At 54.2% G+C, this 23,510-nt stretch overlaps 2 protein-coding genes across 3 annotated transcripts in view; one reads left to right on the top strand and one right to left on the bottom strand.

Moving 5' to 3' along the window:
- Window positions 1–1,366: 1,366 nt before the first annotated feature.
- RRP7A (ribosomal RNA processing 7 homolog A) lies at window positions 1,367–9,072 on the top strand. Its single transcript, XM_047740754.1, has 7 exons — window positions 1,367–1,486; window positions 2,915–3,057; window positions 5,547–5,672; window positions 6,322–6,439; window positions 6,716–6,813; window positions 7,205–7,403; window positions 8,550–9,072. The coding sequence occupies exons 1-7, from the start codon at window positions 1,414–1,416 to the stop codon at window positions 8,633–8,635; spliced, it is 843 nt and encodes a 280-aa protein (XP_047596710.1). The 5' UTR covers window positions 1,367–1,413; the 3' UTR covers window positions 8,636–9,072.
- The window catches only part of SERHL2 (serine hydrolase like 2), a 27,339-nt gene continuing 12,867 nt past the window's right edge, over window positions 9,039–23,510 (bottom strand). Inside the window, exons 9-12 of one of the 2 annotated variants that reach the window (XM_047740752.1) lie at window positions 17,983–18,017; window positions 11,488–11,570; window positions 10,177–10,273; window positions 9,039–9,473 (exon numbers count right to left, since the gene is read on the bottom strand). In XM_047740752.1, coding sequence (XP_047596708.1) covers window positions 9,354–9,473; window positions 10,177–10,273; window positions 11,488–11,570; window positions 17,983–18,017 — 335 coding nt within the window. In that variant the 3' untranslated portion in view covers window positions 9,039–9,353. The other variant, XM_047740753.1, reaches the window with a different exon arrangement.

The following is a 23,510-nucleotide window of genomic DNA, read 5'->3' as shown; positions in this document are numbered from 1 at the left end:
CCCTCAAAAAGTAAATTTAACTTCAAAAATTTAAAAACTTCTGTACTTTTAAGAAAGTGAAAGGACAACCCACAGAATAAGAGAGTATTTGCAAATCACGTATTTGATGAGGGAATGGCACCCAGGAAAGATGAAGAACTCTTACAGCGCAACAATAAAAGTAAAAATAACCCAACAGAAAATGAGCAGACTCTGAGTAAACATTTCTCAAAAAACAAAAACCCACACGAATGGCCAATGAGCACAGGAAAAGATGCTCAACATCACTCATGATCAGAGAAATGCAAATCAAAACCCAATGAGCTATCACGATACGATCATTAGGATGGCTATAGCCAAAATATTAGATATAAATAATGGTGAGGATGTGGAGAATTTTAGATCCTCAAACTTTGCTGGTGAGACATTAAAATGATGCAGCCATTTTGGAAAACAGGCAGTTCTCAGAAAGTGAAACACAGTTACTATAATGATCAAGAAATTCTCCTAGAGGGGCACCTGGGTGGCTCAGTGGGTTAAAGCCTCTGCCTTTGGCTCAGGTTATGATCTCAGGGTCCTGGAATCGAGTCCCACCTCGGGCTCTCTGCTCAGCCCCCGCCCCCCACCGCCCACGCCAGCCTCTCTGGCTACTTGTGATCTCTTTCTATCAAATAAATACATAAAATCTAAAAAAAAAAAGAAGAAGAAATTCTCCTAGATATGTATCCAAGAGAGATCAAAACATGTCTGCCCAAAAGTTGTAGAGAATATTTATAGCAACATTATTCACAATAGCCGAAAGTAGAAACAACCCAAATGCCCACAGACATATGTATAAGCAAAATCTGATCTATACCTAAATGAAATATTATTCAGCTTTAAAAAGGAAGGAAATTCTGAGACCTGCCACTACGTGGATTAACCATGAAAACACGCAAAGTGGAATAAGCCAGACACAGAAGGACACATATTGTATGATTGCATTGTATGCGGTATCTAGAGGAGTCAGATTCACAGGAACGAAGTAAAATGGTGGTTACCAGGGCCTGGGGGAAGGGGGAAACAACTACAGAGTTTCAGCTTGGGAGGATGAAACATTCGGAGATGGGCAAGGAGGTTGGTCGCACAATACTGAGAAAACACTTAATGCCACTGAATTGTGCACTTAGAAATGGCTAAAATGGTCAGCTTCAATGAGGCCTTCACTGCTATTTGCGCAATGGAAGACTGGAAGGCTGAGTTCCCTCCACGCCGACATTTACCCACAAACGTTCAGAGCAAACGAAGGTTGTGCAGTGAAGGTACCCGGGCCCGGAGGCGGGCCTGGAGCCGAGAAGGCGGGCCCCACGCGGCGCCGCCGTGGTCATGGAAACGCGCACGCTCCCAGCGCCGGACTGCAACTCCCAGCGGCCCCCGCGGCTTCCGGTTGGCAAGATGGTGGCGCGCAGGAGGAAACGTGGGTCGCGGGATCCGGAGCAGGGGATTCTGAGCCCGCCGGGTTACTCAGGTGAGGGGCCGCGGGGTCGGGGGGGTGGTCAGGCTTCCCCGGGAGGCGGCTCGGGCAGCGGCGCTGGCTCGGGGACCCCCGCGCGATTGGGTATGAGGCCTGGTGGCCCCGAAGCCCCCAAGACGCTCTGGTCGCGTCTGGCGGCACTTTTCCGGGACGAGCCCATTTTGGCCACCGCTCCCCTTGGGTAAACCCGTCTCTGTCCACACTCTAACCCCGGACGAGGGAGCCCACCCGCTTCTTATCACCTCTGGCACTCCTAGTCTGGCCACTATCGCCCCTAACCCGGCTGTGCCTTCCCAACTGGTTCTCCTGTCCCTGCTTTCTGCTCGCCCAGGTGCCGGAATGTGCTTTCCAAAGTCAGATTTAAATCAGATTTTGCCTCACAGCCTGCCTGTATAGCCCCATACCCACTGAACTCCCTCCCGTGGCTTTACAAGTTGGCACCTAAAACGAAAGCCAAACTTACTGACTGGTGTGGCCGCACATGTTCTGCCTCAACCGCCCTGGGGCGCTCTCTGTTCCTCTGGAGCAACAAGCTCTTTACACCCTCAGGGTTTTTGCACTTGAGGTGCCCTTTTCACACAGCTGTGCCTTGTGACTTTGATACTTCTTCCTCAAAGAGGCCGTTCAGATACCGATCTGAAGACCTCCGCCAAGACCTCCGCAGTTTCCCCCTTTCTTTCATATTTGATAGGATCTTGTTATGTGCTGCCTTGTTCATTGTCTTGTCCTACTCTCATGGGAGCTTCTTGAGCACAGGGGCTGCAGCTGTATCCCCACGGTGCTCTGAAGAAGGCTGAGAGAAACAGAAAACAGCCCCTAGCATTATGGGAATGTCAGACATTATCCCCAAATGATTACGCAGATAGAGACTTAGAGACATGGAGAGACATTGTCAAGGCACAGAGCAGGTGGCTCTGACTTGGCATGTAAGGCTCTCAGAGGAAGTAAAGTTAAACCTGAAGAATGGGTGGAAGGAAGAAGGTTGGTGTTTCAGGTAAAGGAAACGTGTGAGCTTGAGTGAGGCCTGGACTTACTGGAGGGATATAGAGAAGGCAGTGTCAGGCCCGCACAGTGGCGGGGGGCGGACTCTGCAAAAAGTGTGAAAGGTAGGCAGGGTCTGGCAAGGCCTCCAGCCGATGTCAGGATTTTGGTGTTGACCCCAAGAGCAGTGGGGTTTGGGCTCCCGTCTCATTGTGCTCCCCACCTGTCGTAATTGCCCGTTTACATTCTCTCCCCCACCTGCTTGGGCGTCCCTCCTAGGCAGGTTCTCTGTTCCTTCACTCTCGCAGCCTGCACAGTACTCTGCACAGGCCTTGCCTAGGGGAAGGGCTCCGTGATGGAACAGACAGACGGATGGGCCAGGAAGGGACAGCCTGAGCTTGATTTTCACGCTGTCCCTCCCTGCCCCCATTTCCTGTCCAGCCATCCCGATCAAGTTCTCGGAAAAGCAGCAGGCTTCTCACTACCTCTATGTGAGAGAGCACAGAGTTCGAGAAGGCACCAAGTCTTCCTGGCCTCAGAAGCGGACCCTTTTTGTCCTCAATGTGCCCCCATACTGCACAGAGGTGAGCAGGTGTCCGGGAGGGAACCTCTAGGGCGGGCCAGGAGCTCCGGGTAGGGTTGGGTTTCCTCTGGCCTCCACCGCGTCCTTGCTGGTTAGGTGGAAGCATCCAACTGAAGTCCCAAGGGAGGGCATCTAGAAGGCTGCTGCGTCTGTCTCTTGTGAGAGGAAATAGCTTATTATTATTATTATTTTTTTAAGTAATCTCTACATCCTTTATCGACTGAACCAGCTAGGGGCCCTGGAAATGTCCTTTTTTTTTTTTTTTTTTTAAAAGATTTTATTTATTTATTTGACAGAGATCACAAGTAGGCAGAGCAACAGACAGAGAGAGAAGGAGGGGAAGTAGGCTCCCTGCTGAGCAGAGAGCCCGATGCAGGGCTTGATCCCAGGACCCTGGGATCATGACCTGAGCCGAAGGCAGAGGCTTTAACCCACTGAGCCACCCAGGCGCCCCTGGATATGTCTTTTTAAAGATAGATTTATTTTTTTATTTGAGAGAGAGAGAAATAGCATGAGCCCACATAAGGTGGAGGGCAGAGGCTGAGAGGGAGAATCTCAAGCAGCCTCCATGCCCAGCACAGAGCCAGACACAGGGTTTGATCCCAGACTCTGAGATCATGACCTGAGCCGAAAGCAAGCATCAGACACTTAACCGATCAAGCCACCCAGGCACCTTGGAAATGTTTATTTATTTATTTAATTTTTAAAAAAAAATTTTTAATTTTTTTATGTGACAGAGAGATCACAAGTAGGCAAGAGGCAGGCAGAGAGAGAGGGGGAAGCAGGCTCCCCGCTGAGCAGAGAGGCTGATGCGGGGCTCGATCCCAGGACCCTGAGATCATGACCTGAGCCGAAGGCAGTGGCTTAACCCACTGAGCCACCCAGGCGCCCCTACTTATTTATTTTTAATTTTAATTTAATTTTATTTTTTTGGAAATGTTTTTTTAAAGCTATGCTTTGAAAAGTAAAGTTCTGGGGCCTCTGGGTGGCTCAGTGGGTTAAGATCTGCCTCTGGCCCAGGTCACAGTCCCAGGGTCCGGGGACTGGGTCCAACATCAGGCTCCCTGCTCAGTAGGGAGCCCTCTTTTCCTTCTCCCTCTGCCTGCCACTCCCCCTGCTTGTGCTCTCTCTCTCTCAAATAAAATCTTTAAAAAATAAAAAAATATAAAGTACAGTTCTAAGAAGCTCAAAGCTTTTTATGATTTCCCAGAATTCTTTGAATTACATGTTTTTCCCTGATTATAAAAGTGATACATCTCCATAGGTAAAAATAGAAGATACGGGGTGCCTGGATGGCTCGCTCGTTAAGTGTCTGCCTTCGGCTCAGGTCATGATCCCAGGGTCTTGGGATCCAGCCCCACATCAAGGTTCCTGCTCGGCGGGAAGCCTATTTCTCCTTCTCCCCCTGCTTTGTTTCCTCTCTCGCTGTTGAATAAATATTTTTTTTAAAAAATAGAAGATAAGCTTATCCTCTAAATCTGTCCAGGCATTAACGTGTTTTCACGAAAATGGTAGTTTTGCATTACATAAAGTCACAGAACAGAAACTAAGGGTGTTGCTGGGTTTTAGATGACTTGTTTTTCAAAAAAGGAATATTAATTTCTAAAGATGTGTTTATTTTAGGGAGAGTTAGGAGGGGCAGGACAGAGGCAGAGGGAGAGAATCCTCAAGATAGGAACTAATTTCAAAAACACTTTTCTGCAGTCAGAGAAAAGCAGAAGAGAGGCTATCATGTTTTACGTTTCCTGAAGCGTGGTGTGTGTGTAGAGAAGGGCCTGGCCACAGGGTACAGCTCGCTGCGTTTCACAGACTGAACGTGCCCGCATACTCGGCCCCCAGAACCGGAACGTAACCCGCGCCCAAGAAATCCCTTTGTGGCCTCCCCTCCCGAGGATCACGGCCAGCCTGAGTCCCAACAACACAGAGTTGACTCCAGGTTTAAATGGCTGCTGCGGGGAGGAAAACTTAGTTGTTTGTCTTAGAAAACCCAGAATCCTCCGTGTAACCCCGGAAACGTCCCCACCTAGTCTCCTGATAGAACCTGATCCTCCTCCGGGGATCGTTCACCCAGAGAAAGGGGCAGCGACAGACGACTGACCTTTCAAAGTGAGAAATCCCTTTCAGGGACCAAGCAAATATCCTGGGCATGTGTTTCTAGCAGTTTCCTGTCATAAAGTCAAAAAGTCTATACCTGAATTCTGTCTCGCACTGTGTCTGCTCCCTCCCGTGTCCCGTGGAGGTGTGGTTTTTTTTTACTCAACAGTTTTGAACTTGGAAATTCACAGCGTTGTGGGCTCGGGCCGTGGGAGGGCAGGACGGTGATGGTACGGAGGAGGATATGGCTGGCTCACGGCCTGTGTGTGTGCCCTGCAGGTGGGCAGACATGGACTCCGAGACCTTTGGGGGCCCTGGTCCCCCGGTGGTGCCACCCTGGGCGGAGGGAGGCTCCCCAAGGCCCCGCAGCCCCTCACGCTGTGCTTTCTGCGGCAGGAGTGCCTGTCCCGCCTCTTCTCCCCCTGCGGCCCCGTCCAGTCCGTGCAGTTGCAGGAGAAGCCAGACCTCACTGACAGCGCAGAGGAGCCAAAGTCAAAGTTTTTTCACCCCACGCCCGTTCTGGTAAGCGTCCAAGTGCTGCTATCTGCTCACCTGCGGGCGCAGGGGCGGCCAGGGTGGCACTGGAAAGCCAGTCCCTGCCACAAGTGGCCGAGGACGCCGGCCAGTAAGCAGCGCCTCTGCTCCTTTCCCTGGATTTGCCACATCCTTTAGCTTCTTGTCCGGCTCTCTCCATTGTCCTGGGTGGGAGCTCAGAGACCATCTTGCTCGCTGCCCTGAAGGACCTCCCGGAGCTCCCCTCCTGCTCCCCAGCCAAAGTCCCTTCTTCCTGAGGCCCCCCGGCGTGGCCTCCTCTCCCCGTCCTGAGCCCTCACCTCCCCCTGGCGTCGTGCGGTCTGACCTAGTGTGGGCTCTGTCCGCTCCCAGGACGCGACGAGCTGGTTTGTCACTGTGTCCCTCCCATGACCAGAAGGGAGGTCCCGAGTGTCTCACCTCACCTGGGTCGCTTCTAGCAGGAGTTGGAAAACCAGGAGTGTGGCTGTCCCTCCCCAGGATTATAGAGAACTTTCTGGTTATCTTCCTGGTTCAGGAACATACCAACACGTGTCCCCTAGCCCAGCGACGAGTCGGGCTGAGAGCAGCTGGGAGCCCAGGTGCCAGGACCTGGAAGGATGGGACGGGTGCGACCTCCTGATACCTCTCCTTCCCCCAGGGCTTCCAGGTGGCCTACGTGGTGTTCCAGAAGCCAGGCGGGGTGTCTGCTGCCTTAGTCCTCAAGGGCCCTTTACTGGCCTCGACAGAGAGTCACCCTGTGAAGAGCGGCATCCACAGTCAGTACCACGGCCGCGTCACGCCCCCACCCCACTTCCTGGGCCCTGGGTTGGCTGGGGGAGCACTGTGGGCAGTGCCTGCTGTGTCCACGCACCCCCAGAGCGGCAGTCAGGGCGGGCGGAGGGGAGGGCCCAGCTTGCCGCCACTAGAACCCTCCTTGGGCCGCAAGTCTCCATCCTCGTGGCCTGCATGAGAAGATCCTGCCTGGCTGGGCACTCAGGGCCCTGAGTATTAGGCCTGAGGAGGCCCCGTTTCCCTCCCCCCTTTCTCTTCAGAGTGGATCAGCAGCTACGCAGACTCGGTGCCAGACCCTGAGGCCTTGAGGGCCGAAGTGGACACGTTCATGGAGGCGTATGACAAGAGGATAGCTGAGGTGGGGCTTCCGTGGGGACGGTATCGCGGGTGTTGTGTCGCTCTGGAGGGGGATGAGGGTTGGCACCCTGTCCTGGTCACTGTGTAGAGTTCGGGCTCCCTTTTTCCCTGCTGAGTCCCGTGTCACCTAGCTGGGTGACGCCTAGTCTCTAAGTGGCCTGTGGGAAACAGTCTGAGGGATGAGGAGGCAGTGTCACTACCTCTGTGCCCCCCCGCCCCCCCAGTACTTAGCTCCTGGGAGGGAGAAGGCGCAGCAGGTGGTGGTGGGTGCGGGGAGGTGGCAGGAAGGTTCTGGGTGCCAGAGGGAGAGCTTCGAAGGGAGGGGGGGCGGGGCACCCCGGGCTGCAGGGCGGGTCCCGGGGTCCGCCGGACACAGCGTCCTCTCCTTGCAGGAGGAGGCCAAGGCCAAGGAGGAGGAAGGGGTTCCGGACGAGGAGGGCTGGGTGAAGGTGACCCGTCGCGGCCGGCGGCCCGTGCTGCCACGGACGGAGGCGGCCAGCCTGCGGGTGCTGGACAGGGAGAGGCGGAAGCGCGCCCGCAAGGAGCTGCTCAACTTTTACGCCTGGCAGCACCGAGAGACCAAGATGGAGCGTAAGGGAGTGGCCCAGAGTGTCGTGCTTCAGCCCCGGCGAGTGCAGGGCTCCCCTGGGCGGCACTGGGACATGGGTGTGGAGTGGCGGGGGGGGGGGGGGGGGGGGGTCGTTCCCTGGACACAGACGTCCCAACAGGCTCTGGAATCAGGGTCCCAGCCTGCAGCATCCCCTGAGGCGGTGCCCCTGTTGCTCCCTGCGACAGCTGTGGGGGCCCTGGGTTGTTGAGACGCTTGGGACATACCCGGGACGTCGACCACCCCGAGCAGTTGGCGCTGGAACCGGTCCGGTTCGGGCCAGGCTGCAGAGGGCGGATCTCAGGGAGCGGCCGCTGCTGTGTGACAGTGTGTGCGTGTGAGTGTGTGACAGTGTGTGTGAGTGACTACGGGGAGGCGCCCTCACACGGAGCGTGTCGGCATGAGCGCCCGCTCGCCTGTGGCTCACTCCTGCTGATGACGCGGAGCTTGCGCCGCAGGCCGTTCTGTGTTTGTGGGGCGGCCTCCCCGTGGGCCTGGGGGTAGAGGGTGCTGGCCCTGGCCTTGGCAGGGCGACAGGCTCAGCAGTGGATGGTGACCTGCCACCCAGGCACGTCACCCTCTTACCTGTCTTGCTGCTGCTCCCCACTCTGGCGTCCCTCTTTGGGCACCGTAGCTCCTGCTTGTCTCTAGAACCGCCGACAGCACGTCTCCATCAGCTCTCCCTCTGGGCCCCTGCCCCTCCGTATTCCTCTGACCTGGTCACCTGGTGACCAGAGCCGCCATCTGAATTCTGCGGCACTCCAAGGCCCAAGTCCCTTTACTCCCTGACGTTCTCCCCAGTCTGGCTGCTGCAGTGGGGAAGGGGAGGACGGGTGCCCCTGGGGGGGCTCCCCATACCCCAGAGCCGCTGCCTTCACCCTGGGTGTGTGGGGTCGGGGTGGTAAGGGAGCAGGCATCTTGCTTTCGCTGCGCTCGCTCTTCTGCTGAGTCTTCCTGGAAAGCTCAGGCGTGTGGCCGCCCTGGCTCGCCCACCCTGCCCTCTGGGCCTGCAGGCTCGTCTCTCCCTGCAGCGTCTGGACAGTACCAGAGAGGAGGGCGGAGTGGGGGCACAGTCCCCACAGGGTACACTGACTCACACAGCATGTCCCTTTTCCCATCCCCTTCCCCAGATCTAGCCCAGCTGCGTAAGAAGTTCGAGGAGGACAAGCAGAGGATCGAGCTGATGCGGGCACAGCGCAAGTTCCGACCCTACTGAGCCGAGCTGGTCCTGGGGCCCCACAGAGAGGGGCGGTGAGCGGTGGCGGTGTGTGGCTGGGAGGACATGAAGGCCTGGAACACTCGTCCCAGACTGCCCAGGCCTGGGGGCTGCCACACCACCCCCCCCCCCCCCCGATCTGAGTGCCCACGGTGTGGGGGAGGACAGGACCCCCCCCCCCGGTTCTGAGGCTGCAGCAGTGTGGGGGGCGCAGTGCTGGTGAGGCCTGCCTGGCGGGGGGTACCCACAGGCCGCAGGGAGCCACCAGCCCAGGCCGTGGTTGCTTCCCTCTCCCAGTTTGTCTGTTCCCAGTCTGCCCCAGGCCTTTGGTCTCCATCTGAGTGTCCGCTGTATTCTCCCTTCCCCTCCGTGGAAGAGCCCCCGTGGAGATGGGACAGCCTCAGAAGCATACAAGCACGTTTTATTTTTCGTCTGGCTGGGAGGCGGCCTGGCTGCTCCTTCCTCCTCCTGCTCCCCGCTCACTGCAGATTGCCAGCCACAGAACAGCGCCCCCAGATCCACACAGGGTCTCCGCCTTGAAGTCACAAATGTTGAAAGAATCTTGCCCCATGTCCCCACCCCCAAACTGCCCAGGATTTTCCACCTCATTCAAGACCAATGAGGCCAGTCCCCACCACACTGCCCTGGCTGGAGGGCCTGGAACTAGGAATCCGGGTGGTGAGTGGTGGGCACCATGTCTCCAAAGGCCTGGTCCAGGCTACAGATGGTATGGTATCTTCTCCTTGCACTGCAGAAAGGCACTAATGATACCAGCCACGTTCTCGGGTTGGTTTAAGTGGACATAGTGGCCGCCCGGGACTTCCGTGTACTGGTACCGCTGGAGAGGGGTGGGAATGGTTGGTGAGTGTGGCCCCTCGGCTGTGCTGGGGCCTTCCCAGGGTCTGCTACCTCCCAGGGGTTCCAGAGGGTCCCCCATGGTTCACCATGGGGCAGGGACTGACCCACAGCTCCCCAGTCACATGTTGGTTAAGTCAGAGCCTGACTCGGAGTCAGAAAGGCCTGATTTGGGGATGGGGGGAATGTCCGGATTTCTGGGTCATTCTGGCCTGTGAGGTTGTAGAGCTAGGCCAGGGAGGGCCCAGTAGTCAAGGGCGACCCTCCCTGGGAGACAGGAGGGCACTGTGGGCTGGCCACACAGGCTCGCCTTGGTGGTGGTGCTGAGGTCTGCAGAGGCCCAGGGGCAGGTGTTGACAGCGGTTGATGGTCAGGGTGCCACGTGTTCCCGGGGACAAAACCCGGGTCCCTGCCCCCACTGGAGATGGATCACCTGCTCAGTCTGTTGGTCTGGCCAAGTTGGACCTGGACTGGAGAGTACATGTGGACAACAGCACTGGGGCACTCTGCCAGTAAAATGGGTTTGCCAAGTTGAGTGTGAGCTCTGGGGACTGGCTGCCGTGGGGAGTGAGGCCTGGGAGCTCCTGCTAGTCACCTGTTAGACCTGGGCCCGGACCAGAGGTCCTGGTGCAAGGAGCGCGTGAGGACCCTCCTGAACCTCATCCGAGCTGAGCTCATGCTCCTACCTCCTTTAGGACCAATTTCAGCGTGTCCGTCACAAAAGTTATGATGTTCCTGTCAGTGTCATTCTCCCTTCTCACGTTATAATATCCTTGCATTGCTCTGGAAAGTGAGAGGAAAATCAAGGTTCACCCTGGGGATACCTTGGGGTGCCTCCCCCTAGCCCAGCTTCTAGGCTGAGCGGAGACCAGCCTGGGCTTGCCTCTGATTTTCCTGCAGTTCAGGGCTCACTGTGGCCAAGGTGCTGCGGGGTTTACCTTGGCAGGGTCATGGGACCCGCCCGTGGCCACGGCCTCTGCATGGCACAGCCGGGATGGGACGGGCGCGAGTCCATGCTCGCTCTCCACATCTTTCCTGAGATTTTGCCCATCTCACCTGTATACTTAAGAGTTCTGCACCTGTGACTACAGTTGATTCGAGGACACTGTCGTCGTCTCAAAAAACCCCAGACCAGAGCCTCTGGTTCTCACCCAGCTCCTGGGTTTACGCCAACACTGACTGCAGAGACTGCGCTCCGCACTGGTGTGGGAGTCGAACCACAGGACGCGTGGACTCGGGACCGGCTAGTCACCCGTGTAGCCTGCACCAGTTCGTTCCCTTCTGGCTGAAATGTAGTCCCCCCGTGTGGACACACCACATTCGGCCTGTCTGCTGGCGGTCGCCTGGGCGGCCTCCGCCTCTGGGCTATTGTGACGACACTGCTCTGGACGGTCCTGCATGAGCTGCCGTGTGGACCTAGGTCGGGCTTGTATATCCCTGGGAGGGTGACTGTGGGGCCCTGTGGTAACTTACTGGCTCCAGAAACTGCCAGAATGTTCCAAGTACTGTGCCACTTTACAGCCCCACAGTGGGAGGGCTCTGGTTTCTCCACATCCTTGCCAGTGCCTGTCACCTGCCATTTAGGGTTCAGCTGTCCCCAGGTTTGTGGGGGGTTGCGGTGTATCTCACTGCGGTTTGGATCTGCAACTCAAGTCCATGCTTCCTAGACCCTTGTGCTCAGCACCAGAGACACACCTGTCCCTAGAAGTCATAGTTGCGGCCACAGGCGGTGGCTGTGGGACTGCGGCTGGCAGGTGGGGGCAGCTGGAAGGCTGGGGGACCTGGCAGGGTACAGTCGGCCGTGTCTGCCCGGCCCAGGGGTGCTCTCTGCAGATGTCTGCAGAGAGGGGCGGCCGGGTCAGCTCCCGGCCCTGTCCTCCACACCCTGGCGCCAGGGGCAGCCCGGCCTCACGCAGGAAAAGCGGGAACCTCACGTGAGGGAGACCTGGGGGTTCCTGGCAGCCGAGGGTCTTCGGGGGTGCGAGGCTCACACTTACTTGATGAGCAGGACGTGGGCCCGCAGCTGCTTGGCGAAGTGCACGAACTGCTCCTTGCTGACGAAATCCATGCCATGCTCGGGCTGTGGGGGACAGACAGCCGTGAGTTTGCTACAAAAGGCAGCAGGTGTTGCTGCTGGTGTGAGGCCTCTGTCCTGGGGTGGGGGGACTTGTGGGGCCACCGTGGCCACTGACCCTGGGAACAGGTCCAGTTCCCAACCACATCCCCTCCAGAGGCCTCTAACCTGCAGGCCAGAGGCTTGATTCCTCCCTTAATCTGTTCTCCTTCTTCTGTGCTCATGGCTGTCCTGCCAGACACTGTGCAGGTCCCTTTACATCCTGGTGTGGTTGTACAGCTAAATGCTGGGAAGTGATCTGGGTGGCTTCTGGATTTAGATTCCAGGACAAGATGTGGCCCCTCGTCCCGAACTTCCTTCCCCCACCTGCAGGCCGCCCTGCAGCATGGCCCAGGCAGCCCGGACTCCACCACGTGCAGCCTTCCGACCTGCACCGACCATGTGTCCTGCTTAAGCCACTGTGCAGAGTGAGGACGCCTTGATGCCCCCACAGCCCCACTGGCCTCCATCAGGGCCAGGGCCACCCTGTTTTAGGACCATGTAGCCACAAGCATGTGGCTACCAAGTGCTTGATATGGAGCTAGTCCGAGTGGTGCTGTGGGGGGAAACTGCACAGTGGATGTCGAAGACTTAACAGAAAGACTGCCAGATGCCTCACATGTTTATACTGGTTACATCTTGGATATATGGAGTTAGAAATATTAAATTTGGGGTGCTTGGGTGGCTCAATCATTAAACGTCTGCCTTTGGCTTGGGGTCCTGGAATTGAGTCGGGCACTGGGCTCCCTACTCAGTGGGGAGCCTGCTTCTCCCAACCCTGCCCCTGCTTGTGTTCCCTCTCTCGCTGTCTCTGTCAAATAAATGAAATCTTAAAAAATAAATAAAGTTAAAAAGTATTAAGTTTGAGGGCGTCTGGGTGGCTCAGCGGGTTAAGGCTCTGCCTTCAGCTCAGGTCATGATCTCAAGGTCCTGGGATTGAGCCCCACATCGGGCTCTCTGCTCGGCAGGGAGCCTGCTTCCCCTCTCTGCCTGCCTCTCTGCCTACTTGTGATCTCTTGTCAAATAAATAAAATCTTAAAAAAAAAAAAAAGAATACTCTCATCTTTTCAAAAAAAATACTAAGTTTGATTTCCTCTATTTCTTTTCACTTTCGTAACATGGCTACTACAGGATGTAGAACTGCACGAGACTCACGTCCTACCAGACGGTGCTGCTGGAGCCCCAAAACTCCAGGTGGGATGGGAGAAGCTTGATCAATGTGTGCGGAGTGGATTAATTCAGGGAAGCGCCCATGACGGCTGACTGTTGTGCCCAACACTCCTCCACCATTGTGATAAATATAAAATTCTTATGAAACACACACATGTACACACACACACACCTGGTCACAGCCTCCAGCGCACACTGCCCTTGATCTGCCCTGACCTCCTCCCGGCCATTTCCTGCTCCTTGGGCGAAAATGATCTTGGGTGCTTTTCCAGAAATAGACCTTTTGAGATCACCCACGAGGCCCGAAGAACGAAGATCTACCGAGAACCCAGACACGCTTGCACGTTAGCTCCGGCTGGCAGAGTGCCCAGCTTAAGGAAGACGGGGAGCTGGTTCATGCCTGCACAGGGGCTCCCCTGACCGGTGTCAACGCGCACACTGAAACAGGACTCTATGGAGGATCACAAAGGCGCAAGTCGCACAAGGGTGAACAGGAGATGGCACCAGGACTGGGCTCACAAGTCTGCCCCCTCCCCCAGCCCGTGCTCCTCTGGCCAGGGCGGGGTTGGGGGGGGTTGTCTCAGGCTTGGGGGCCCATTCAGGGGCCCAAGGCAGAGACTGAGGGATGTGACCTCTGCTCTTGTCTCCAGATATGAAAACGTAAGTCTGGGGTTTTGCAGCCCTTTCAGGCCGCACAGTCTGAGGACATCTCTCCAAGAAAGCCTTGAAGAACAAAGGCTGCTGGGTGTGCCCTGTCTCTTTTTCCTTTGCTTCTACCCCCACCTCGCCCAACCTTCTTTCCCTAGTCCACTTGCATTCCCTGGTCTATGCTCTTCTTCTTTATGTCTAGTGTAACTTACAGCAAAGTCCCTGGATCTACGTGGCAGCTCGGGATGGCCTTTCACCAATGAATGCTCCGTGCGACCCAGCCCGAAGCCTCGACCACCACCAGCAGCCGCAGGCTCCCTCCAGGGGTAATCTCCGAGGACACCGCTATTCAGACGGCGAGCCCCATAGATCGATTTGCCTCTTTTTGAACTTCGGGTAAATGGAATCATGCCGAGTGCTCTCTGTTTCTGGTTTCTTTTGGTCTGTAAGTATGTTTGTTTTTTCCCGTGTGGTGCTCCAGTGTATGAATACGTAACGATGTACGCATTCTGTTGTTGGAGCACATGCGGGGGACTTTCCAGTTTGGGACTATTATGAATGAAGCTGCTACGAATGTCTTCGTACACGTCTTCTGTGCACACGGCACACATACTTGCTAGGTACACAACTAGGAGTGGAACGACTGGCTCACAGGATCGGACTGTGTTTTGCTTAAGCAGTTCCTGCCAAACCATTGTCCAAAGTGTTTGCATCAATTATGCTTCCTCCCGCAGGACATCAGAGTTCTGGTCTATGTCCCCATTAAGACTTGGTGTTGTCAGGTCTTTCAGTTCTGACCCAATTTCTGCCTGTCTGGTGGAGGTGGGAGGTGTATTTCATTGACTGCCCTAATTACTGATGATAACGATCACCTTTCATGGGCTGACTGGGCACTCGGATAGCCTCTTTCATGAAGTGCCTGTTAAAATCTTTTGCCTGTTTTTAGAAATGAGAGTGTTAGACTTTATCTTATTGATTTGTAGGAGCTCTTTACATATGCTGGATAGGACTCCTTTAGCAGGCCTATGCCTTTAAGTATCTTCTTTTAGTCTGTGGCTGGACTCTTCTCTCTCTTAATTTGTCTTTTGATGAACAGAAATTCTAAATTTTAATAAAGCCCTATTTATCAATATTTTCACTGATTCACGTGTGTGTTCTATTTTAAAATATATTGTCGGGCGCCTGGGTTGCTCAGTGGGTTAAGCCTCTGCCTTTGGCTCAGGTCATGATCTCAGGGTCCTGGGATCGAGTCCCACATCGGGCTCGCTACTCGGCAGTGAGCCTGCTTCCTCCTCTCTCTCTCTGCGCCTGCCTCTCTGCCTACTTGTGATCTCTCTCTGTCAAATAAATAAATAAATAAATAAAATCTTTTTAAAAAATTAAAAAATAAAATATATTGTCTATTTCAAGGTCATAAGGCTATTCTCTGTTTTCATTACAAACTTTCCTGTTTTACCTTCCATATTTTGATCTATGATCCATCTTGAATTAATTTTTGTGTATTGGGTGAGGCAAGGGTCTAGGATCATACTTTTCTCTAAACCCATTGCCTGGCTCGACTTTATTGTAAAGCAGGGGGTACCCATTCATAATGTTAACAGTTACTAAATTCCCAAAGTATTCTACAAATTCAATGTCCTCTCAATATTTTTTTTTTTAAAGTAAGCTCTGCCCCATGTGGGGTTTGAACTCAACGACCCCAAGGTCAAGAGTTGCATGCTCTACCAAGGAAGCCAGTCAGGCTCCCCAGCCCAATGTAATTTTTTAAAAAGATTTATTTATTTGAGAGAGTGAGAGAGAGAGCATGAGTGGGGAGAAGGTCAGAAGGAGAAGCAGGCTCCCCATGGAGCTGGGAGCCCGATGTGGGACTCACTCCCAGGACTCCGGGATCATGACCTGAGCCCAAGGCAGACACTTAACCAACTGAGCCACCCAGGCGCCCCCAGTGTAATTTTTAACATAAGTTGATCATTCCAAACTTCATTTGGAAGTGAAAATATGCAAAGAGAGCCAAGGAAAATGTGTAAAAGAAGAACAAGGAGCGAGCACTGGTTCTACCGACCATCAGAACTGATTAGAAAGAAGGAGGGATTAAACTAGAGCGGTATGGCTCAGATGGGGACAAGATCACTGGAACAGAAGGAGAGTGCAGAGACAGACCCCTTTGAGAATGTGTATCTTTTGTCATTCGGTGTATGTCCTAAACATCAACTTCAAATCAGGGGCAGCCTGCTGCAGGGGAGCTGTGTGCTGCTGAGGGCATGGTCCTCGGAAAGAGAAGGGGCACTTCCAAATGCCCCCAAAAGTAACTAACCCAGCCTGTAGTCGGGGCAGTGGAGACTTGGGGCCCTGCATTGCTGCCTGGAGGGTGACCTGGCTCAGGCCAGGGGTCTGGCCAGGATCACTCTCTCTGGAGAGAAGTTTGCAACAAGGGGCTCCACTGGTTGGGATCTAGCAACCAGCCCCCAGCCTGAGGACCGGCACGCAGGAGACAGACCACGGTGAGCGCACCCTGGTGGCTAGGAGCCCCCCACCCCCCCGCCCCCAGTAACTGGCAGTGGACCAAAGTGGCTGTTCATCTGGGGAAAAAGTGAAAATGGATCCCATCCTTGAGAACAGATCCCAGCTGGATAAAAATCAAAACTCAAACATTCCCATCCCCTCGGCCGATGCCCTGGTCCGGGCCTCATGTCCACACCTGGGCCTGGGCAACAGCTCTCGGAGTCCCTGAGGCCAGAGAGTCCCACCTCTAACTACAGCATCTCACATGTGCGAAGCATCTTACCCTCTTGAACCAGCTCATTAAGAGCACCACCTGAGCGCCCCTAACATGAGAGCACCTCGCTAGGGCACTCGACCCACGGACCTTTGCTCGTCTTTGCAGCAACCCCACAAAGACGGGCATGGGGGCTGGTACCTCCTGGCTGCTCATTAGCCAACTGCACGGATGAACAAACAAAGGAACGTACTTCCTTTCTGCACGTAAGACAACCTGAGGCACAGAGCGGGTAAGCGGCTTGCCCGAGGTCACACAGCCTCTGGGGCTGTTTCTGCAAGAGCTCACACAGCTCCACACTGGCCCCTCTCTCCCCTTCTGGTCTTCAGGCCCTCCATCAGGAACCCCAACTCAGCACATGCACTGAGCCGATGCCAAGCCTCTGTGCAGCAGCACGGACCTGGAAAGTCTTTCCCTTCTCCACCCACATCGAACCCACCACCCTGAGCCCAGCACACATCCCACCTCCTCCAGGCACACCTGCCGTCCACACCCATCCCTTCCGCCTGCCGCTGGCAGGCCTTCCCTGTACTCCCACGCAGGTAACCCATGTAAGGTAAACAATTACAGTCATTTCCATGAGAACCTAAACAAACACCAAAACCCAAGAGCCCTAAAGTTCGTTGGTGTCTTCCTACCCAGTTGTGCAAACACACAGACGGGCCTGCAAGTCTGCCCTAGGCAGTGGGTCTCAACGCTCGCCGCTGGCTCAGTGGGCAGCTGTGTGTCGGTAATGGTTTGTGTGCTCGGTTGTTTGTGGGTGGGAAGCCCCCACCGATGGTGCTGCTTGACTGTGGGCGGGTCGTTCGGCTGACTTAGTTTCCCCGCCTGGAAGTGTGGGTGGCAGCAGTTCCCTCTCCAGGCCTGCAGTGACAATGACTCCCCAACACACAGGTGAGGCACGTGGAAGAATGAGAAGCAGAATGAGCGCCCCCTGCTGGCAATAACCTCCCCCAACCAGGTGCGGGCAGGGCAGACGGGAGCACACCCTCACACCTGCCAGCCCTGCTGCGGAGACATCTTCCCCTCAGGACTCCGCGGGGCAGGGGACCCTCTCCCTTGCCCTCAGCCCTTGCCCTGCAGAGACCCATGACTGGAAAGCGGCTGCACACCACCTCACACCCACGAGGGTGGCTAAAATTTCAAAAACTAGAAAACACAAGTGTTGGTGAGGAGATGCAGAAACTGGAACCCTTGTGCATTGCTGGGAGTGACAGCGATGCTGCGGCCGTACGAAAACAGTCTGGCCATTTCTCGAAAGGTTCAGCGTAGGATCCTCACGCGATCCAGCAATTCCACTCCTAGGTGTGTGTCCAGAAACACTGAAAGCCAGGACTCGAACTGATATTCGTCACTCATGTTCACAGCAAGATTCACAATAACCAAAAGGAGGAAACAACCCAAGGGTCTCTCTATGGACGGATGGACAGATCCACGCAAATGGAATATTGTTCAGTCATAAAAGGAGGGAAGTTTGGGCACCCTGCTGAGACATGGATGAGCCTTGAAAACCTTCTCTAAGTGACATGAAGTCCCCGGAGCAGCCAAGCTCACAGACAGAAGACAGAACGGTAGCCACCAGGGGCTGCAGGAGGATGGGGACCTGGTATTCACTGGGTACGGGGTTTTTATGGAGGATGACGAAAAATGTGGGGGCAACGACGGTTGTACAACATTGCGAATGGATTGAGTCACTGAATTGGACACTTAACGAATGATTTTAAAATGGTAACTATTATGCTATGTATAATGTCCCACAACAACAAAAGAAAAAGCAACACTCACCAAAGCTATCCTCCGGTCTCTGTTCAGCATTAGGCCTGGAACGGAAGCACAAAGACGGGGCCTCAGAGCTGCCTGTCAGGATAAGGGACCCCACAGGGCTTCCCTGAGGACCCGGGGCCCTTCTGGCCAGAGTGCCCTTCTTCAGCCTGGACACTGCCGCCCAGCCATGGACTGGTGTGGCCCACACAGGTGCCTCCCGCCACCCGAGAGAACAGTGCAGGAGGACGGTGGTTTCCCTATCTGGCAGAGCAGCTGTCATGTCTGAGAACCTTAAAGTGGTCACCTGATCTTCAGGCCCCAGGAAGCATCCCATGGCTAAACTGTGGGAAACACCCGCTCTGCGGGAGAGCAGAGAAACACCTTCCTCCTTAGGGGCACCAAGGCGTTTTCCGTGCCCAGAGCCCCTGCTTTTGTTTCCAACTCCTGACTCCAGCCCCACCTGGCCTCCTGTCCCCCTTCCAGAACCTTCGCAACCTTTGCCTTCACCACCTGCTGCTCAGCGTGCCCATGGGGTCTTTCCCCCCAGACCCCCTCCCGGCTCCCACTCAGGCTGCCACCACCCTGTCACCCTCCTGTCTCGGGTCTCTGAGCCACGTTAGGTCCAGAATGACCTTCTCCACCCTGTAACCGCCCCACCCCACCCTCCACCTTCCCGCACTGCCCCAGGCTGGGCAATGGGTGTGCTTGCGATGAGAGAGAATGATCACACAGCAGACAATTATCTCCAAACGTCTGTTTTCTAGAAATTAGCCCTCCCTCTTTTTACAATGGGGATATTTGCCCCTCAGGCTAAGAACCCTCAGGGGAAGAAACCAAATGCCGAACACTGTTGGCATTTTCCCAAAGGAATGCGTACTTTTCGGGCTTCCCGGCTGCAGTCCTGTCCTACCAAGTCCTGGTGGTCCCTTCAAAACCTTCGGCCAATAGCAGCAAGAGAGCAAAAAGCCAAACAGCACGTGCCCTTGGCCCCCTGACCCTGGCCTGGACCTGGGGGCCCACACTGCAGCCAGTGCCAATGCAAATTCCAGAAGTTCGGACCCACCTCCTTACTCTCCAGTTAAAACCCTGCAAGAGCTTCCCTTTGGTTGAAAAGAAAACAATGATGAAGGAACTTTTCAACTTTGAATGTTCATCCACACCCCCCACCCCTACCCTGGGCTCCCGGGGAAGCTCTACTTCCTTCCACCAAGGTCAAAATGACTTCGCCGAACTTCAGAGCATGGGCTCTCTTTCCACCCTGAGCATGCACTGTCCACCTGCTTTCTTAGCAAATGACCTCAAAGAAAAAGTCTATGTTCATTTTGTGTCAACAGTTCTTGGTGGTATAGGCGGGATCTCAGAGCCACTGGTGGAGAACAGCTGGGGGTCACCTCTGTGGTCGGTACCAGCTCGGGCCCTCCAAGCCCCACCGTCTGTCTGGTGAGTTCTCCTGATGATGTCCAGACCTCCTCGATTTGGGTTGGCCGTCCTGACTTTTATTTACGAGCTGTTAAAGGTTACTGGTTATGTTCTCAAGGTGGGAATCACCTAGAGGAGGGGATGGATGGGTTGGTGGTCTTAATTTGGCATTATGCTAACCGATGTTATTAATATAAGGCTTGAGTCAGTTTTCTGGCTAGAAATACGAGAGACTGAATTGCTCGGCTCCGAAGAGAAGGGACACTGGCTCCTTCTGGCCAAACATCGCTTTCAGGTGACCGAAAGGCCAACGGAAGCGGCTGAGGCTCTTTCTCAAGACCCGTAGTGGTCCCATTGGCATTTCCATCTCCTAAGGTCATGAGCGATCGGTTTGTCTGGGGCTGCACACCGGGAATGCACACAGAAGGACCAACCGCCCAGCCCTCCAGGCTCCCTCGGTGGTCTCAGACCTCGCTGGGAGAAACCGAGATGCATAAGAGGGTGTCCCATGGCTGTTTTTGGAAGGGATCCTTGTAAGTAGCATCCTCCTGGTCCGCCACACTTACTGTCCTTAGATCTTATCTAAGCCTTAGTCTAAAACCGAAGCTGAAACTAAAAGGACTGGGGACCCGGGCTTCAAAGGAGGGCACAGTCCCCCCAAAACCAGTAAGCACCGAGAGAAAGCTCTGGGAGATCATTTGTAAGGGACACGTGAGAGGCCTTACTTAACGGGGGAAACCTAAGGATGACCAGAGTCTCAGGTGGCCAAATGGGGGCTCTTAACATGTCCGAATTAGTTTCTTGTGCACACAGTTAGGGGAATTGGGCTAGGAGACCAAGCAACCGGAAACGAGGGAGCACTCCCACCCCTGCCCCCGCCTCTGGGAGGAACAAGCGCCACCTAGAGGTACTCTGGGCCTCTCGCGGTTTCTTCGTTGTAGCGTTTGTTATCTTGGCGCAAAACTGGCCCTGTCCTAACTGGAACTCACTCACTCAAGGAATCATAATAAATTACGAGACTGTCTTACAATTAGATTCGTTTCAATAAAAGGGGGTATCTGGAAGTTGGGTCTTTAATGTCCTCTGTATAAATATTGGTGAAACAAAGACTAAATCCCGTCGGCACCCTGTTCGTGTACACGCGTCCACCTGTGACATACAGGTGAGAGCTTTTCTCTCCCGCCGGGTGGTACTGCTCAAACTAATTTGTAGGGAGCTCTGTTTAACTGGTTTAGAGGCAAGTGCTTATAGAAACTGGGCATTCTAGGGGTGCCAGGGTGGCTCAGTTGGTTAAGCCTCTGCCTTCGGCTCAGGTCATGGTTTCAGGGTCCTGGGATGGAGTCCCCGCATCGGGCTCTCTGCTCAGCGGGGAGCCTGCTATCTCCTCTCTCTCTGCCTGCTGCTCTGCCTCCTTGTGATCTCTCTCTCCATCAAATAAATAAATAAAATCTTTTTTAAAAAGGCGGGGGTGGGGGCGCCTGGGTGGCTCAGTGGGTTAAAGCCTCTGCCTTCAGCTCAGGTCATGATCCCAGGGTCGTGGGATCGAGCCCCACGTCGGTCTCTCTGCTCAGCAGGGAGCCTGCTTCCCTTCCTCTCTCTCTTCCTGCCTGTGATCTCTTTCTCTCTCTGTCAAATAAATAAAGTCTTAAAAAAAAAAAAAAAGGAAATGGGGCATTCTAAAGCTCAAAAAGTGAAAAACAAACTCAACTATTGTTTCAAGTTCGTATGATGGGCGGTGACCGTCCCTACGTTCCGACTTCCGCGTTTCTCCGTAACGAAGACACCTCACAGGAAGGGACGCAGTGGATGGTCCAAAGAGATAAAGATGAACACAAATTTAAGACACCTGACCCCTCCCTAACAGAATAATGAGACAAAGGAGGAGGAAGACAGGCAGACACCAGCAATCCTATAGTTACCGCAGGTCTCCAAGCCCAGCCCCGGTGCCCAGCCTATTCCCCACTTCTCCGCATCCTCCAGAAGGCTGGAAAGTACCCAGAGAAAATGCCTGTTTTGCAAGAGGAAAAGCCTGGAGACAGAAAAAAAAGTTAGCCCACAACTTCCAATCTGCCTTTGGCCTTGCCCGCCGTACCTCTGCGGCCTGTGCCTCCGGCCACTGCTCCTCCCACCCTCACTATCAAGGTGCCCAGAAGCACCCCAGGCTGTGGGGCAAACTGCTTATGAGGGTCACGCGGAAGCACGTCTCACATCAGTGTGCAGGGGCCCACGGGCTCCCTGGACTTAAACCGCCCGCTTCAGATGTCCCCCGGGAGCCCCACATACAGCTGACAGTGGGGGCAAACTGATTAGCTTTCAGTGGACACAGGTGCAATATACAGTAAAGCTGATTCAAAGTTGTTGGTTTAATTCAAATAAGCACTTCTTTGGAGATACCGACATTAAACAAATCTTTTACTCTACCAACATGTACCAGGGGTCAAAGGAGCTCTGTTATCTCTGTCACAATTTCTCGGCAAAGAGGACTTGATGGGTGATTCTGTCCGCCTCAGGAAGTATTCATGGGTAATTATTCTTTTTTCAAAGATTGATTGACTGGTTGATTGATTTTAGAGACCGACAGAGAGGTACCGGGGATTGATTGGTTGATTGATTGATTTTAGAGACAGAGAGAGCGCACCCGCAAGAGAGAATGGTGGAGGGGCAGAGGGAGTGGGAGAGAAGCAGACTCCCTGCCAAGCCCCGGGCGATGATCCAAGGCTTGGCTCAGTCTCATGACCCTGAGATCATGACCTGAGGTGAACTCAAGAGCTGGATGCTCCCTCGTGGGTAATTATTAAGAAAAAGCTGGTTAAGGCACGCCTGGGTGACTCAGTGGGTTAAAGCCTCTGCCTTTGGCTCAGGTCATGATTCCAAGGTCCTGGGATCCAGTCCCGCATGGGGCTCCCTGCTCAGCAGGGAGCCTGCTTCTCGCTCTCTCTCTGCCCGCTGCTCCCCCTGCTTGGACACTCTCTCTCTCTCTGTCGAATAAATACATATATAAAATCTTTTAAAAAAATCTTCTCACTGGCAGCACCAGGGACTCAAAATTTGCCCTGACCATTGACCTGTGTTTTCTTTTGTTTCTGTAGAAATGGCTCTTACTGATTCCCTGAGGGATTGCTAACTAAGGCAGAGTCTATGATGGCCGACATCACTTATGACACCTGTATTAACTCCTCCTGGGAAATATGACCCCATATTGATAAAATCAGGCAGAAAGCCACTGGGCTCCAAGAAGCCCTTGACCTCTACCTCCTCCTTTCCAAGGTGGCTGGGACGGGCTGACTGACCTATTCTCTTGGATAGCCATCGATGTCAGATCAGCTTCAGAGGGAATGATGGGTTTGACTAGATACTGTTACTTTCCCATAGAATATACTTGGGGAGAAGATTCATGATGGCATGTGGTCCCAACCTATGTCGGAAAATATCCAAGTTCTCGGAGAAGGAACCATGTGACGGTTCCCCTCCATCAGCACGAGGGACCAAAAGTTGTGTCTTGGACAGAATTAAATCCTTCCATTCCAAAGCTCCCCTACTGCCCCCCGCCACGAATCAGCCTGAAGCAGTTACAGAAGAGGCACCTCCCGCCATGTTCCATAGAAATGGAATGTAAAGACTGACAACGGGAAATTAAGGCAGGAAAAATCTCAGCACGTCTGACTCCACGTTACTTCTATCTCCCTTGCTGCTGTGACCTGTAAAGTGAAACCTTCTGCTTAGCCTCGCCCGTAGACATGACACGGCTGAGATTTGCAAAAACTGCTCTTTACCCAAAACCTACCTCACCCAAGGAAATAAAGAAGTAGTTAGAGGGGTCATCGTTTCAATTCTTCAAGATTGAAGAATGACTGTACTCCAGAGGTGGGGTGGGGGGTGGGGGCCTGAAACCGGGCCCTAAAACTAGCAAAAAGCTTAAAATGTGTTTTTCAGGCAACGGTTACCCCCAATCAACGATTGCGTCTTTTCTGACCCCATTAACAAACGCACTAGGAGTCTCTGCAGAAGCCTGGACTCCAGATCCGCTGATAGGGTTCAAGCCTTCCTTACTGGAGATCAGGAGCCTAAGACCCCATGTTGGAGCACGCCCACAGCCCCTCCCATCACCTCCTGCTGTCACGGACTAAATT

Source organism: Lutra lutra, chromosome 8 (genome assembly GCF_902655055.1).
Source record: "Lutra lutra chromosome 8, mLutLut1.2, whole genome shotgun sequence".
In the NCBI taxonomy this organism is placed as follows: domain Eukaryota; kingdom Metazoa; phylum Chordata; class Mammalia; order Carnivora; family Mustelidae; genus Lutra; species Lutra lutra.
This window is presented reverse-complemented; position numbering and strand designations above follow the sequence as displayed.